Source organism: Paramormyrops kingsleyae, chromosome 23 (assembly GCF_048594095.1).
Source record: "Paramormyrops kingsleyae isolate MSU_618 chromosome 23, PKINGS_0.4, whole genome shotgun sequence".
Classification (NCBI taxonomy): Eukaryota; Metazoa; Chordata; class Actinopteri; order Osteoglossiformes; family Mormyridae; genus Paramormyrops; species Paramormyrops kingsleyae.
The window spans coordinates 12096928-12114199 of record NC_132819.1 but is presented as its reverse complement, the minus strand read 5'-3'; the positions used below and the strand labels follow the sequence as shown (position 1 = coordinate 12114199).

Here is a 17272-nt window from a genome sequence, read left to right as displayed (position 1 = left end):
TACTCCGGTTTCCCCGCACAGTCCAAAGACGTGCTGAGGCTAATTGGAGTTGCTAAATTGCCCATAGGTGTCGATAATTTTGTCATTTTTGCCTAATGTTGTTATATCTGATTTTTATTTCGAATCCATTCCCATTTACTGAGCGATCGACTATAGTACCGTCAACTGAAATTAATTGGAAAGTATTTCTGTTGTCGATCTGACCACTTGCTCTAGAGACTAGACAGCCTAGGTAAGTCTATCTACCTGACAATCAGGTCAGATTTATTGTAGCGACGACCCATGGCAACGTTAGGAGTCCATAGCAACAGAGGCTCCGGTATCATGATTCATGTATAAGAATGTGACTGCCTAAAATGTTTCAGAGTCGTACGAGAAAAGCAAACATTAATAAATCTGCACCAACACGGTGTTTGCTGGCTTTACTTATTATGGGATGCACAAGTTCCAAATTCTCGGTTGTCAAGGCTGTGGAGCCCAGCAGATTGGTTGAAGGAAATGAGGTAGACCAACAGCATCAGTTTCTTTTTTTATTTTTAGTCTTTGATTAATAGAATTCATGTAAAACTAAAGCAGTTTTGTGAATGCTTATGATACAGCTGTAAATGTGCTTCTATAGATTTTACGTAACAGTTATCAGATGAACCTCTGAAATTTTTATCCTGAGATAGGGAAGAAAAAGCTACTGAATTTCTTATTTAATTTTCTGAGACAAACCATGGTCGATGCCGTCACTTTGGAGGCAAGTGAAATAAACTAATACTGGCCGATTACCGTTGTAGGAAATCCAAAACATCTTTACTTTACTGCTAAACATTAGACACGTTTCCTCTATAAGTCTTCTTTCGATCGCATTAACAAGACAAGTCAATCTGCTATTTATTGTAAAATATCTGCACTGAGGAAAAACTGATACATAATTCAATATATCTACGTGTTCGGTAAGACACGTTTCCATTAAAATGTTTACATAATTCTTTCCTATGCGTAATACTACCCTCTCCGTTAGCAGTCTTTTACTTATTAATAATTCATTTGCTTATTCATCATAATATCAATTGAATTGACTTTACATAACATCCAAATTATCGGTTCGGTTCAATGCAGTTGTTGTTTCGTAAAACTGGTTCTCTGTGATACATTACTATTTTCTCTCTACAGTTATGTGTGTGTGTTTGCGTGTGCGTGTGTGTGTATATACACACACGCACATTTTATTGTGCCTATAGGGAAATTGACTCGGACTGGACTCTGACTGATCATAGCGTTAATTTAAACCTACACTTGATAAAGGGTCGCGACTGAGATGGCATGGTAAACATTGGGTCGAGGTGCAAAAAAGGTTGAGAACCACTGGAATGAGGGATGTATCACTGAGAAATTTCTTTTCTTGCCTGTCATCACAGAATAATGCTTTGGAGAGTGATGTTTCGGAGGCGTTGCCCCGCGGAGAATCGGCAGCGTCTAAGCATACTACAGACAGCGGGTTAGGTCTGGATGCCGGGCCCAGGACAATGTCCCCATTAAGGGGTAAGGGGGTATTTACAAGGAGGTTCAACAATGTGTGCTGACTCACCACTCAGTCAAGAAGAAGCTGACTGAACGAAGTTGACTGAGCCAGTTTTCAGGTCCCCACAGATCCGTGAATGCAATCAAAAAAGTATAAATACAAAAAGTCTCCTATTTTGTTTGGTTACTTATGGTTAAAGTTAGGGCTGGGTTGGGTTAAGGTGGTCATTGTTGGGATTAGGGTTACGCGCATAGATATGGAGAGATATAACTAGATATAGATATAACTAATCTATGTGTGTGTCTGTCTGGGTCTGTCTGTGTGAGTCAGGCCCTAGTTCCATGTTCACCAAGGAGGACAGAGAGAGACCAAAGGCCCATGAGATCCTGGAGCAGCTGCAGAAGCAGGGACTCATCCCAGCAAATCACAGTCAGGGGGAGTGGGGGGTGGCCTACAGCGTGATGGTGAGCAATGTATGGTGCAGCCAAACACGCAGGATCCTCTTTGCCCTCACACACCTACCAGCCATGAAAAAAATGTCTGAAGGAACATTGTCCCTCTTCCTCCATATTCTTAACGCTGGCTGTGGTACAGGTCACATGACCCTGAACTTGGAAGAATATCATTTAAAGATTATTAATAAAATGTCATGCAGTAAATATCATTCATGCGTATCATTCAGTAAATATACCCTGTCATATTCAACGCCAGCTCATCAGGGGGGCTGGAGCTTATTTCAGGAAGTTGGGGCCATTCCGGAATGCATCGATTCCAATCCAAATCGAGAAATGTAACTGCAGTTGGGATTGGAAAAAAAACTATGGGGAACAGAATTGGAATTGAATTCAAATTACAGGGAGATGCAAATTTCAACTCCAGTTCCACTTCCTGATCTGGATTGGAATTGATGAATGCTCTACGGGATGCCGCCAACCTTGGCACACACACGCACACTCATATACACACACAAAGTGCAATTTACACCAATTCAACAGCCCATGCAAATGGCGAGTGGACACACGCCAACACAGCAACTGGACACTCAGAGAGGGAATTTGAAATTCCTTTTGAATCTGATATGTTCAGACTGTGCCTAATGCTGGTTGTTCTAAACACTTCAGTCGTCACATGGTCTTTTTTCAGAGTCCTGATTACCGTTCTAGCTTTACTCACTGGCAAGATATCATTGGTGGGAGAGTCTGGGAGAGTACAGCCTATCCCTATTCTGGGTTTTGACGTCTTTGCATTCTGTGGATTTAGTGAGTTTCCCCACTGTTTAGAGGAGGTTCCATTTTGTACTGATTCCTGCGGTAAACTGTTAGTTTAATACCAAAGATGTTTAGCTGTCAAACAGCTTCCGCATTTCTACAGATGGACGGCCCAGGGCAGCACCTACGGCGGCCGCCCCTACGTTTAGAGACTCTGAGGAACAGGGCTGGGAAGCTCATCACCAAGGACGACATCGAGGCCAGGATGAGGAGAGCAGAGGAGAAACGTAAGGTACTGCTGGCAAGGGGGGGCGACGCACTCAAGATTCTTTAATTTATGCCTATTGATGGTGTAAATTTAGCTTAAATATTCACTAGCATGTCTCAGTACCTTTCTGAATGGAATGCCGGTCTGTCACAGGGGACACGCACACAGTCACACACTATAGAAATGCCAGTAAGCTAACGGCGTCTCTTTGGACTGTGGTAGAGAACCTGTGGTAGAGAACATGCCCACACACTCAGTGTGGGGTTTGTTTTTTTTAGTACAGGGGTAGGGAACCTGTTCCGTGGAGGTCCGGTATGGGTGCGGGTTTTTGGGATGACTTTTCAATCAACCAATAATAAATCAGTGGTTCTGATCCCCGGTCCTGGGGATCCACAGTTATTGGCTGATTGAGAGGTCATCCCAAAACCCCGCCCCCACAGCGGCCCTCCATGGAGCAGGATCCCCACCCTTGTTCATCAAATTTGTTGAAAGTGGACCTTCGATACTCTGATAGTAGGAAAGGACAAGACTGGCACAATTATAGCTCAGGAAATCTCTGTGGTCTGGATTTCTCAGCCTGGCTTAGATTCTTTTGGGCCAGTTGACAGCAGACTCCGCTTCATTCATAAAAGCTATACCAGCCTGGTCCGCCATGGTAATCCATTATTCTTTCTTTGTTTTACCCCATAGGCCCAGGAGGCGTCGCTAAGGAGCAAGCTCAGGAACATGTCTACACTGTGTTGTGGCATGAGCCGGCCTGAGGAGGAAGACCATCTGGAATTGGATGGAGAGCCCAGTACAGGATCTGGACACACTTCCCCAAAAGTCTGGCATGACCAGGACTCCCAGTAGGCCTGATAGAAAGGACGTTTCACATGCAAGGACAAGGACGACAGAGCTGGGGAGAATTGGGGGCGGGGGGGGGTTAGGGGCTCATGGGCTATCTAGAGAGCGATGCCATTTTTCAGACAGGGGACACAAACGTGGACGACGATGGATTTTTTCAATTCCGATTAATTTGAATCCACTTAAAATGGGGAGACGGAAGTCTGTTCTTTTAGCAGTAGATGGCGCTGTTAACCTAAAATCTAGATCGCGACTGTTGCTGCTCTAGGACCCGGGAGCTGCACTTTGATGCAGTGAAAGAACGTATTTGCAGAGGACACACGATCCAGACAAGAGCTGTTCGGAAGCTGACCCTCTTGTCTTTCGCAAAATGTACTGTAACAGTAGTCTGTGAGACTCATTATAAGCCCATGTTTAAAAGTAGGTCGCACTGACAGGTAAACTAACTTAAATTTTGCGTAATGGATACCGACATCCTACACAACGTGCTGAGCATCTCGGGATAATCTCGGGATTTACCAGTGCTTGTCCTGAACGCCAGGTTACCAGATAATTTGGATGTTATGTAAAGAATGGTGTGTGTAGCTTTCGCGATCTGCTTCAGCCGCACTGCAGACTCTTCGTATCGATGTGTAGTACAGTTGTGATGAGTATGAGCAAGTGTTGGGGGGGGGGAGGGGGGGGTTTAGACTTCTGCAGCTGTCAGTCTTTCATCAGCCCATCCCCAGTTGCCATGGAAGTAAGTCCCTTTCGAGTCATCAGCATAGAATCGGGCGCTCTTTAGGTTCGAGGCCAGCTGAATATGGGATTAAATCCCGTGGGGCTCTGAATGGAGACTCGCATACTTTCTGTCTGAGGGTATTTCACACATCCGTCCGCTGGCAACAGGCTTCCTCATGCGTGTGCTGCTCATACATTCTGAATGGCGTGCTGTCATGTTCCTTCATAAAGTATTAAAAATAAATACTTTTCCCCCAAAATATAGCAATTAGGAGTACAAGCGGCGTGGCTGATGGAACGCTATTAAAAAGCGTATTAAAATTGTTTAACAGTGCACATTTAAAATGTAACTTAAAAGCTGTAAAGGAACTTTTTATGACTCCTTAACACAGGTTAGACACTTTTCCTTCACGCAATCGGCATGACACCAACGCAAAAAATAAGAATAAAATAAATATAATAAATTCACGTACGGTAGTTCGATCACCTGTTTGGCAGGCATTAACAAAGAAATGCCATATAATATAAGTGTCCAGGGTCCGATCTGATATAAACGACGTTGCAATAGCCTAATTGATGTAATTCAGTTGTGAATGACGTTGTGTTTGTTGAATACCGCAAATCACTCTTCTAGCACATAACTTAATAGTAGCCTACAGTTTATAGTAATAAACTTATATTAATGTAACGTAGTGTAATTTACTTTAATCGCGAGTTGCGTTGGTGACTGTACTATGAAGAAACCAATAGACGGTACTTTTGGTGTTGGGTCGTTTTAAAATTTAGCCTATTCATGCGACGAATGTGCGAGATTAATCTAACCAATAGACATGTATACATCTTTAGTTAGGCGTGGATTAATGAGCAGTGCGCCCTTCATTGCACAGAAACCAGTCATTTATGATACGTCTTTACAACAGCTGCGGAAATTTAAAAGCGTCAGCGCAAATGGAAGAGAATAAAAGGGGGGGAGGGGGGCAACACGATCGGTCCCCTATTGTTGGACACGGTAATCCGATAACAGACCGTGCTTGCGCCGTCTACTCTCCAAGCCTGACGGCCGTGTGTCACTGCATGAATAAATTAGTGACCGCCCTGAGACAATACAAAACCCCCTTCTACCGGGTGGCTCCGATCTAACTACAAGCTATGAGTGCATTTGCACCGCAGTCCGCAGATATGATGATGGTTAGGGGTACCTCGGTAAGATGGAGACAATGAAAGAGGCAGCATCTTGTGTCACCGGCGCACGTAACATCTGTAAGGCCCCATTCACGACAGAACCGGGGCTTAATAAATTATTAACTACCTTCCATTTCAGAATCGTCGGTGTGCATTACATATTAGGAAAGGATGAATGTCCACAGTATTGTTTGAGCCAGTCTGTGGACTTGGTAAAGTCTCAGTAACCTTTTGCATGCTCTGTCTATAAACGAAAAGTGCATGCTTTTTCTAATCGAGATAAGTTTGACTTGAGTATCAAATAACCATCATGTAGACTTATGTTCCTGGAATGTGTTCATATGAAGGGAAGATAGGAGGAAGGTGCAACAGGCGACCCCATAGAAAGAGCTCGACTGGAAACAACAATAATAATAATAACATAATTTTAATGCTTAATTGTTTTACGAATTGCCTAGTTGTGTCAAAAAGTCTGTAATAAACAAAGGCAGATGCGGTGAATCAACGTCCAGAATGTGATAAGGGAGAGGAAAAACAATATAGTCCGGACAACGTTATAGGCTGCTTGTTTAAATCTGTAGCCTCCGTTTGGTTTTTGGGAAAGCATTCGCTGAAATAAATCTGCTGGCCATATAACTGCTTAAGATGAATACAATATTTTATCCAAAACAGATAAACTGAATATTACCATTAAATGTCGAATTCCCCACAGGAATCAACAAAGGATATTTCACCCCATTAGATCTCTCAATAAGATAAGATAAGATAAGATATATCTCGCTGGGAGTGTGGTAATGGGGCAGTTGTAATAGAATAGAATGAATATGATTCTTTCAGAAAAAAAAAAATTTCGTTTGTGCTAACCTAATATGCTATCTTTTATTCTCTAGTTAGAAGGAAAACATGTATGTTTAAATGTTAAACACTGTAGTTGTATTTTCTGATAACTGAGATTGAATATTTATTTCCAAATAAAGCAGAAGTATCATCATGTCATGGTAAGCTATGGCAACAGGTGGATCGCGGGTGTCCTGCTGGGGTCTGGACTGCGTTCCACACTGGTGACTGGCATGTTGTCCCATGTGTTTGAATGTCACAGTGAAAAGGAGTGTGAAACACAGGCCGCTTTATCCCGGGATGAAACCGCCTGAGCCCCGCTAGATGTCCGGCGGCCACATGCGCTCCACAGCCCTCGGCACGCCGCTGACCCGCACACTGGTGTCTCTGCTTCGCTTCTCCTCTGCTAGCCACCTGGCTCAAAAAATCCCAAAGGACAACAAAGAAAATGAATGTATTCAAGACTTAAATAACACTTACTTTCCGTATTTAATGTCTGACACATCACCAGTATTGCTTTAACTATATTTTGGTGTGTCATATAGCCTAATTAGGATCACCAACTGCATGCTGTTTTTGTTTCCGCAGTATTATAGATAAAATGTTTATTGTAATGTTTATTGTCAGTGTCACACTCCAAAGTGCGTGTCTTAACGGGGGGACTAAGGGCCATGCATTTACTGTCACTTTATTTCAGCTCCAACATGAATGCGATTAAATAACTACAACAATGTCCATATGTCCCTGTATAGGCCAATTACAGTTCGTTTCATTACCTGTTTCGCATTTACACTGTTAATTGGCCTATATATTTTGGATACGCAGTAGAAAGACGAATCAATAGTTTTTATTACGACAAAAACGACGCAGCACAACTGGAAACAAGGATAGATAGATACACTAACTCTTTAGTGCATACGTTTGTATTTATTCATTTATTTTCTTTATTATTGCGGCTACTTTTTCCACTTTCCAGTGTGGCCCTGACGGGGGCGGCTGGCGTTTCCCGGCTCTTTGCATGGGCATGCGGCAGTGGGTGGGCAGGAATCTGCGCCCAGTCCCTCCCTCGCTGCTCTGGGGTGGAGTTACTGGGAGCACATTTAGTAATGGGTCACAAGCTCGCCGCTTAGTTTCCGAAAAGTGGCGAATGCGAGTTGCGGACACTTGTTGTTCTCTCGGACAATCCGCTCATTTCCCATCAATACAGTGAAAAAGCTGATCTACCTCGAACTTCTTCCAGTTTTATTTGATTTTTTTTACAGTCTCATGTTTCTGAATCGTGTCCGGTTTAAGGAATATTGATAATTTAATAATCATTTTAGGAATTGTTGCACTATTTTTGTTGTTGATCTTGACATTGTTTTTGCACTAAATACGGTTGGCGAACATGCACACCACGCAGAAGGACACAACCTATACCAAGATCTTTGTAGGAGGTCTTCCGTACCACACCACGGACTCCAGTCTCAGGAAATACTTCGAGGTGTTCGGAGAAATCGAGGAGGCTGTTGTAATTACCGACAGGCAGACCGGCAAGTCCAGGGGTTATGGATTCGTAAGTACTGCTTTTCCATTTAAAAAAACTTGGTGGCATAATACGACTTTAGATTAATCCGGCGTCACCGTTATTACAAGAAGATAATCCGTTTTTTTTTCTCTTAGCTGATGATGTTGGTTTGTCGTTAAGGAATATATGTAAAATAGTGGGCACGTTTTTAGCTTGATGGTAGCCTAAAGCATTTAAGTAGGCAAATAAAAACAGATACAGACGTGTGGAGTGAAACGGTCATATGAATGTGACAGTTTTTTTGCGAGTTGGATTGTTTTGTTTTCTTATTCTGTCATGGTTTAATTGCTTTGTCGTCTGCGAAAGTATCATAGTGGTCAAATGTGCGTGATTGTCGCAAAGTTGCCGAATTGGGTGTGATGGGAAGAGTTGGGCTGCGGTAATTAATACTGTGTGCTATTTGAGAGAGCAGCTTTCTGTTTCTTCCCGGAGTATTTCTTGCAGCACTTTTCTGGCTTTCACTCTAATTCGTGATCGCGCACATTGCCGAAGCAGGTGGCTGGAAGTAACACTTCCAATGGGGGTGGAAGTGAAAATGAAAAGACCTTCGCGGAGTGGAGCTTTGTCGACAACAGGTGTCTGACCTGTGTGTGTAATTTTCAACGCCCAATTGTTTAGCACTTCCACCGTTTTCTCCCCCAGGCACACTGATGGAAAGTCTGGCTTAATTGTTCAGACCCGCTTCTCAACATAGATTTATTCGATCGGATCAACAAATGCCATCCTTAGTATGCGTTTATGTTGAGTCTGAGCTGTTAACACGTCTACTTATAGCGCAGTGCTACTCCTGTTCTTTCTGTTTACATGGAGCGCTGCTGCTGTTGGTCTCTGTTTTGTGGCTGGAGATGGGATGTGCTGGCTGTTAGCAGTGATCTGCGGGGGTCCTCACTGTTATCCCTCCCCAAGGTGACGATGGCGGACCGGACTGCGGCAGACAGGGCCTGCAAGGACCCCAATCCCATCATTGATGGCAGGAAGGCGAATGTTAACCTGGCGTACCTAGGAGCCAAGCCCAGGGTGATGCAGCCAGGTAAGGGGGCTGTGTGTGGATCACAACACAACATGGCTGAACTGTTGTTTTTGCAATAGTGTGGCATGACCCCAACAGATATAGTGACACATGGCTGCTCCCATGTAGGCTCACCAACTACATACATGCAAGGCGCATATTACTAATCCTCAGGTTATGCTGCAAACGTACCATAAACAAATCATGCGACTGGATGCGCTCAATTATTGCACAATCCACAACTGGCAGTATTGCATGGAACATGAGGCGATTTTTGCATTGGTGTGCACTTTAGAGTGCGATATCTGTCTATCTAATTTATCGGACCGTATGATGATTTCATTCACATCTTGGAGCTGAATTGCGCACCTGCTATGAAGGTGAACGTGCCTGTGATTCGTCTGTGTGTAGGCTTCACCTTTGGCGTGCCCCAGATCCACCCAGCGTTCATACAGCGGCCTTATGGGTAAGTAACGGTGCTTCCTTAACGCCAAATACCTATGATCATGTACAGATGTAGAATATGTATGTTCAAGTCTTCTCAGTCCTCATATACCTTAACAGTTCAGCCTGCTGTTCATTACCCTGTACTGAGATGTTTGCCTTGGATAGTTAGAATGCATTTCTCCTGGATTCCGGCGATTTACCCTAACCACGCGTCTCTTCTCCCCGTGCGCAGGCGTGAGTGCACTGGTCCTTACCCGTTCTCCATCCTGATAGACTCTTGTCTCTCTCTGGTCCGACAGGGTCGATTACGGTTAAGATAACGGGTGGTTTGAGGAATAGCTGAGACCGCATTGCACAGATCAGAAAAGCGTTACCAGTAAACTCAAACGCACACAAACGAGCTCAAATGGTGATTAAAGATGCATGTATGTTGGATTTCTGGTTTTTTCTTTTTCATTGTTTTGATAGTCAATAGAGCTGTGTGTGCTTTTACCAAAATGAAGTGCTGTTTGATAGCTAAACTGTGTGCTTTATTTAATGAAACAGCTGGATTGCAGGTTTGATTTATTTTTTATTTCTGTATCATTACCCCCCCTTTTCTAGTTTTAATTCCTTGGATTTGTGCAGGAGTGTTGACTTTGCAGGGGGAGCAAAGGCTGTTTTTGGATTTGATGCTTTCGTGCTTTAGCTTGCAAGATTTTTTTGTTTTTGTAATTTTTTTTTCCAATTTAACAAGATATTTTATTTGATGTCTTGTCGTTGAGTGAGTGCAAACCCCAAACCCTGTGTGAACCAACCCCGCCCCCCCCCCCAAAACCCAACAACTCAATGCTTGCATGCCGCGGTCTCCCCATCTTTATTTTTGAAATTGGCTTGATCTGTGTTATATTAACCAATGACTAAGAATCCAGATCACAGTGCTCTTCCCAACCCCCTCTCCCCCCTCTCCCCCCGACTTTCCTTTCACCGTCTCTCTCTCTCTCTCGTAGCTTCCTCAGTAGTCTACTGCTCTCAGCCCTATATGGGACTCTTTAGATGGTTTACTGCTGTAGCAGAGAAAAAGTCCAGGCGCTCTGCATATGGGCCAAGCAGGGCTTTGACAGGACTGTGGGAGAGTGAGCGAGTTCCATGCTTGAGTGCCTGGGGTAGCCTGTTTGGTTAAGCCCTAATATTTTGCATTATATGTGTATTGTTTGTCTCTCTTTGTGGCTGACTGCAGATGTCAGGAAGACCGTTTTTACAGGGTGGGGAATTCGGTGAAGGGGGAGAAACTGGCATTGTGGAGAGAGATGGAGCGTCGAACAGTGGCCCTTTGATGCAGCCACCAGCAGCTTCGTCTGTTTGTGCGTTTGTTCGTGTTGTTGTTTTTGGGTTTGTTTTTGTTCGATCCCGGTGAGACATGAACGCCCGCTGATGTAGAGGGGGGGGGGGGGGGTTCCCATAGCTGTGCAAACTGACATTCTGGCCCCCTCCTCCCCAAGTAAGACCTCGTCACATGGGCCGCGTCATTACAAAAACAAACCGCTCCATTGTGCCACACAAAGCTGGGAGTGCTGACGGTGCAGGGTCGGAGTCCGGTGGGGAGCATGGGGTGACGCGTGGTGGGTCCAAACGACAAAGGGGGGGGGGGGTTTAAAGCACATCTGAAATGCTGCAGGATACATGTAACAGTCTCGGTGGCTGCCCCGTTGCCCCCGCCGTTGCCCCCGCGCGCGAGTGGGCCTGCTAGGGCAGCTCTGCCGCTTCTATGGCACGCTGGGCAGGTGGGCCTCCTCACTTCGCAGAGGTCGCCCACAGACCCGAGTGGCTGACAAAGACCTTTATTTAGTGCTGAACTTTAAGGACCACGGAGTGAGCTGGAGGGGGGGGGGGATTGGAACAGAGAGAACTTGTTTATATTGAGTCACAAACTGCTCTGCTACGTGGAGCAACACAGTGACAGAAGTATTTTTAATTTTACTGAGAAGCCCCCCTCCTTGGCAGTCGGGGAGACGCTGCCTGGGGGAATGTCATTCGCTGCCGTTTGGGCTTCGTGACACTCCAGCATCAGCCATTGGCTCTCTGAACGCGTGTCGGTGACCTGCTATTGGATCTTCATGGGTTTGGCACATTCTCTCTTTCTCTCTCCCTCCCTGCTTCCCTCCCTCCCCCTTCTTTTGAGATGGGTAACAGGCGTTCCACGCAAGCTGCCTGAACACCATGACACTGTGGGTTGGGGTTTGGTAGATGGTAGGTAGAATGAGAGCTGGTAGGCATTCAGGGGGATTTGAGGAAGCAAGGGGGGAATGGAAAAGTTCACCTCTTCCAGGAGATGCCCACAGATGATGGGAACGTGGCCGGCTTGACCTTTCACAGCAACTGGAAGCCATTTTTAGAAAGATGAGGGCAGCAGAAAATAGCCGGGCTGCAGTCCTTCCTGTCACTCAGGGACAGTCAGGCCGCGGGCTGCAGGTTTTGGGTTTCTGCTCTGTGTGCGCGCGTGTGTGTAAACTTAGGGCTGTTTCGTAAAGACAACAGGTACCTCAAAACATACAAGCTGTTCACTTTCAGCCAGAATCAAGCCTCTTATTTCTAATCCATCCTAATCCAAATCCCAAAGTCTGCCCTGATAAGTGAGGCAGAATCGCACCACCAGACCAAGGTATGAACCTGGTCTTCATGCATTACAGTCGCAGCTGACGTTTGCAGCCTGCATGAGCACAGGGAAGGTGGCTTCATGGTGAAGGAACCACTCCCTTTGTACTGTGCAGACATTAACACACTGGCGAAGTGCTTTCGGTGGAGATCTCCCATTCTAACAAGCACTGCGCCTCGCTTTGTCTGGTTTTGGCCTGGCCCTGTCCACTCCCCCCCCACCCCCCCTCCACCCCACCCCACCCCTGGCCCTCATCTCCTTACCTGTCGTCCGTATCTCTGCACTTGCGGAAGACGGATGGAGAAGAGAATGTAAGCAAACCTGGATGGCAATTACATGTCGAAATATCTTGTTATACTTTTTTTGTAAGTGTGTTCTAAACTGCACCCCAGAGGGACACCTTTTGTGCCGTGTCTCATGTGTCTTTTAAAAATTTTTTATTTAAGGTGTGTGTGTGTGTTTGAGTGTGTGCGCGCGTGAAGAAGAGGATAATGTTTTAACTGTGTTCGTGGATGTCAGCAGCCTCTGTGTTCCAAGGGGCCGCAGTGTGTCGTGTCGTGCTGTGTGACCAGCTCACGTTGTGACTGTAACTGTCTTGTGACAGCAGTGTGGCACCCAGGCGTCTATGCGGCGTGTCATAGGAGCTTCTTTGACCTTTGACCTTTGACCTGAGTGAGAGCTGCACTAGAGTTATTTATTTTTTTCCCTTTTTATTTTCAATGAGTGGTTATGCTGTGATGACACTTGTGGACTGAGTTGACATTTTTTTGTGACGCCTGCATTTGTATTTTTTTTTTTTCTTGTTAATTTATTTTGGGGTCATTTTTGTATTTGGGTTGGGAGTGCTGAAAGTAGGGTTGCCATGATAGACTTTTATCCCCCTCCTTAAAAATTCAAAAACACTTGTTTTTACAGCCAATTGGAATGAGAGTGGAATTTAAACATTCTTTCCAAAACCAGTGAATTGTGAGAGATTCCTCCTCCTCTCTATTTGCCAGTGTTGAAGCCTTTGACTCTCTTAACACATCTGATTCTGCTCCCGCAGCCTCTGCGTGGCTCAGCCTTGGTCATCAGCAATCCCTGGTAATAACAATAAGAAAAGCTTCAGCTGTCATTACTACTACAACAGTCTGTTGCAGTGAAAAGCTGATATTGTTTCCTTGGATTAGCAAATGACGTATCTAAGCGGAGGCAGTTTAGGTGAGAGATTTTGGAGGCAGCCGGGCTTGTGCTGGGGGGGGGGGCAGCAAAAAGGGAGAGGAAGCCGAAAATGGCCGGGAGGTCCGACCGCATACGTAACCAAAGGGAGAATGTTCTCTTTGTTCCTGACCACTTATTTAATCAAAAATCCCTTCCCTCTGCACTGTCCAGCCAGATGCCCTTTGTCAGAGTTCAATGGGGGGGGGGGGTGAGGCTGGATGTGGGTGCATCAAAGTCCTTTTTGAAAATTGTCCAGCTGTCAAAATGGCAGTGACACCTCCCTAACGCCCCCCTCCTCCCCTCACACACCTCGGTGCGTGCCTCGGTGGCTGAGGGTGGGGGTGGGGGGGTCACAGAAGATACAATAATCCAACCCCCTCCCCCCCCTCCCCCGTTAGGCCATGGCACAATCCGTATCTCACCCACGCTGTGAGATTCACTGGGCTGACACTGTCACGTCAGGTCAGCTGACTTCACTGCTGGCTTTGCCACAGCAGCACAGCATCCAATATAGCCAAACCCAGTAGCCACCCCCACCAAAACGTTATCGCTGACATGAGGATCTCACTCTTCATAGTTGCTGTTTTATCTTCACTTTATCATCTCTATTTTGGCAACCCTATAAATCTAATAACAGCTGGATGGAGTTTCCTGGGTGCTGTTGAATGGCGTCTGCCGGGAGGCGTGGTGCTGTTACCGTGGCGACTGACTGAGCCTCTTGTCCTGTCTCGCAGGATCCCAGCGCACTATGTCTACCCGCAGGCCTTTGTGCAGCCCAGCGTGGTGATCCCGCACGTGCAGCCGGCCGCTGCCACGGCCGCCACCTCATCCCCGTACATCGACTACGCGGGCGCTGCCTATGCTCAGTACTCCGCGGCCGCTGCCGTCGCTGCCGCCGCATACGAGCAGTATCCCTACGCCGCCTCGCCCGCTGCCACTGGCTATGTGGCCCCCGCCAGCTACGGCTATGCCGTCCAGCAGCCCCTAGCCGCTGCCGCTCCCGGCTCGGCCGCCGCGGCCGCCGCTGCCTTCGGCCAGTACCAGCCCCAGCAGCTGCAGACCGACCGCATGCAATAGCATCACCTGCAGGGGGCGGACTTGAGTTGGGGGGGGGGGGGGGGGGGGGTTGGCTGCTACCTGCTTGTGAGTGGACAGGAGGAATTGAAGAGATGGGGTGGGGTGGGGTGGGGGGTAGACAGGGGTGTGGTTTTATGGGAGGAGTCAAAGGCGTTGATGATGGTAACTATGGCGGTGGTGGAAATTCCCTGGATTTCCAATTTGCAGTGATTCATAACCAAAAAATATGAAAAATCAGCAGAACAGAGATTTACTTTATCGTCATTATTATAATTATGATAACTATATGGTCATTATTATTTATCTTTACCATAGCTATAATTTTTAAATTGTTTTATTAGATATTTATTAGAGGAGAAAAGCAATTAATTAAATTGTGACGATATCCTAGATGCGGCCTTAAATTCCAGTTTTGTTCCGTTACCGAGACTGCTCTCTTCTGGGGACGTCGGAGCGTGTCCCGGAGCGTGTCCCGGAGCGTGTCCCGGAGCGTGTCCCGGAGCGTGTCCCGGAGCGTGTCCCGGAGCGTGTCCCGGAGCGTGTCCCGGAGCGTGTCCACTGTGCAGCCCTGTATCCACTATTTATTATGCTTTTAAGGGCTCTTTTGTACTGTCTTCAAGTGCATTGGTTGTTTTTCCTCTTCTCTCAGATTATCAGGGAAATGTAGTATTTTCCAGTGAATTAAAAAAAAAAAAAAAAAAAAAAACCTCTGAAGATCAGGGAATAGTAGGGCACGCATCAGGGTGGGGAAAAGATTTATAAAGGAGAGGAGAAAACGAATAGCAGGGTGTAATGACGTGTAAAGGTCGTGCGGGGCGTGAAACTACCTTTCCATCTTCCTTATGCTGAATGTCTCTTCTGTGTTGAGCTATGCAAAGCAAACTGAGATGCAGGTGTGTCTGTGCGCTGAGATCCCCCCCCCCCACAGGGCCTGCGAACATCCCGACTGGGGGGGGGGTCGCTCTGCTGCGCTGTGACGCGTACCCGGCCGTGCCCTGGGGGGCTGCGGGAGCAGCAGCTGTCTGGGACGTATGGTGACATGGGCCGGGCGCTCTAGAAGGAACGCATCAGTTGTGCCCATTTGTTGAGCTGTCACATTAGCCCCCCAGTCCCCCCGAAATGCTGCCGTCAGCACGCCCCGCTCAGACTCTTTCTCTTCCATGTGCTGCACCTGTCCCCTGGTTGAAAGCGGTGGGGGGGGGGGGGGGGGGGAGGCTGGCCGTTGGGAGAACAGGGGCTGGGGACTCTGCATCTTTAAGCCCTCCCGTGCTCTATCAGCAATGCCGAGGGGGTGGGGGGTCGCTCCATGGCGCCGAGGTCCAAGTAAACGTCCCCTTCAATCCCGGTGACCGGACTGCTTCCTTGTGAAATGGCAGCGTTGTTACTTTAAGGGGGTCAAGTATGTGGCTCTGTCTGTGCCTTACATGTGTTGAAATATTTAAGAGAAAAGAGATCTAATATTTAAGGTATTTATTTTGACAGTCTGACAATGTTGCGCACTGTGGACCTGGTGACAGTTACTGTATGACTGATATGTATTCATCTCATGGCATATAAGTTATTGAATAGGCTTAGTCGTAGTAATATTAACATATTCAACCAAAAATGTTGACGTAGGATTTATTTAAGATACAATTCTGTACCTGCACTGTACTATTATACATATAATTTTTTTTTTCTTCAAATTTTAGGATATATGAAATATTGGCTAGTTGAATGCCTTTCGTACAAAGCCTGTTTTAAATGCGGGCCTTTAAATACAGACGGTATTCTGGCCCCTTTCTGTGTTTAGAGATTAGACGACGGAAAGATGAGGTTACCACCAAGAGGAGCACAGAATGCTGCTTATTACACTAGAATGTACGATCTTTGTCTGAATAAGGTAGCTGTGCTTCTACTGCTTTTATAATTCACCATATGGACTCTTTTACACTATTGGGAATTTTTATACTTGAACTATTTCTTACAAGGGAATACATGAGAATAAAGGACAAATAAACTTTTTAAAAAAGCTTTTCATCGTCACTGGATTACGGTATGTAAAATGTTTTGTGGAAAATACCAGTGTTATTTACTATTTGAATGCAACAGTCGTCTTGGTATTATTTCAGAATTTCAATGCTATTTACTCAAAGTGGAAATAAAAATATGTGTATAAACTTTGTTGTGGTTGTGCTTATTAGTGATGGGGTCTGACCTTCATCATCATTGGTGAGTTAGGCCCCCTTTTTTCATGGGGATTACTTTGGGGTGGCTGCAGTGGTGCCTGACTGAAATGGGCATGTTACCCCCGCTACCTCACTGTGCCAGGTACTCCCGCCCTCAGCCCTCTGTCTGCCTGCTTTCCCTCCAAAGGCACACGCTAAGATGACCCGCTGCTCTGCTTTGCTGTTAGTCAGTGAATGTGGGCAGGCCCTCTGCAATAGCCCGCTGTTACACCTTACACCTTCTGCCTCCTCCAATTGGCTGAGGAGCATTGCAACTGTATCTAGACAAGTATGAACTGATTAGCTGTGGCCGTTTGTGTTATTTCCTCCGGTCAAAATTCATTGGAAGTGAACAACCTCTATGTGCAATGTTCAGGGATTGTTCTGTACTGTGATGGGTTGGCGCCCCATCCTGGGTTGTTCCCTGCCTTGTGCCCGTAGCCTGTGGGATAGGCTCTGGACCCCCTGTGACTCTGAATAGGATAAGCAGTTGCAGGGGATGGATGGATTGTTCTGTAGGAGGTTGTAAACATGGCGTGACTCATGGGGACATTCCACA

At 46.2% G+C, this 17272-nt stretch overlaps 2 protein-coding genes across 6 annotated transcripts in view; both read left to right on the top strand.

Annotated features, from left to right (window-relative positions):
* Positions 1-416: 416 nt before the first annotated feature.
* stmnd1 (stathmin domain containing 1) lies at positions 417-3894 on the top strand. Of its 2 annotated transcripts, XM_023790494.2 has the most exons (5): positions 417-503; positions 1407-1530; positions 1841-1974; positions 2882-3010; positions 3677-3894. In XM_023790494.2, exons 1-5 carry the CDS (start codon positions 432-434, stop codon positions 3836-3838), a joined length of 621 nt encoding a protein of 206 aa, XP_023646262.2. In that variant the 5' UTR covers positions 417-431; the 3' UTR covers positions 3839-3894. The 2 variants fall into 2 exon arrangements, 1 of the variants encoding a protein (XP_023646262.2); XR_011984889.1 differs by lacking the exons at positions 417-503; positions 1407-1530; positions 1841-1974 and adding an exon at positions 2638-2769.
* A 7-nt stretch (positions 3895-3901) lies between these two features.
* The window catches only part of rbm24a (RNA binding motif protein 24a), a 52152-nt gene continuing 38781 nt past the window's right edge, over positions 3902-17272 (top strand). Inside the window, exons 1-4 of one of the 4 annotated variants that reach the window (XM_023790495.2) lie at positions 3902-8126; positions 9045-9168; positions 9559-9613; positions 14164-14543. In XM_023790495.2, coding sequence (XP_023646263.1) covers positions 7959-8126; positions 9045-9168; positions 9559-9613; positions 14164-14506 — 690 coding nt within the window. In that variant the 5' untranslated portion in view covers positions 3902-7958 and the 3' untranslated portion in view covers positions 14507-14543. The other 3 variants (XM_072705448.1, XM_072705449.1, XM_072705450.1) reach the window with 3 other exon arrangements.

Coding starts and splice junctions, on each gene's coding strand:
- stmnd1 (XM_023790494.2), top strand. CDS start 432: ATGGGATGCACAAGTTCCAAATTCTCGGTTGTCAAGGCTGTGGAGCCC. Junction 504..1,406: donor GATTGGTTGAAGGAAATGAG/GTAGACCAACAG, acceptor CTGTCATCACAG/AATAATGCTTTGGAGAGTGA. Junction 3,011..3,676: donor GAGCAGAGGAGAAACGTAAG/GTACTGCTGGCA, acceptor TTTACCCCATAG/GCCCAGGAGGCGTCGCTAAG.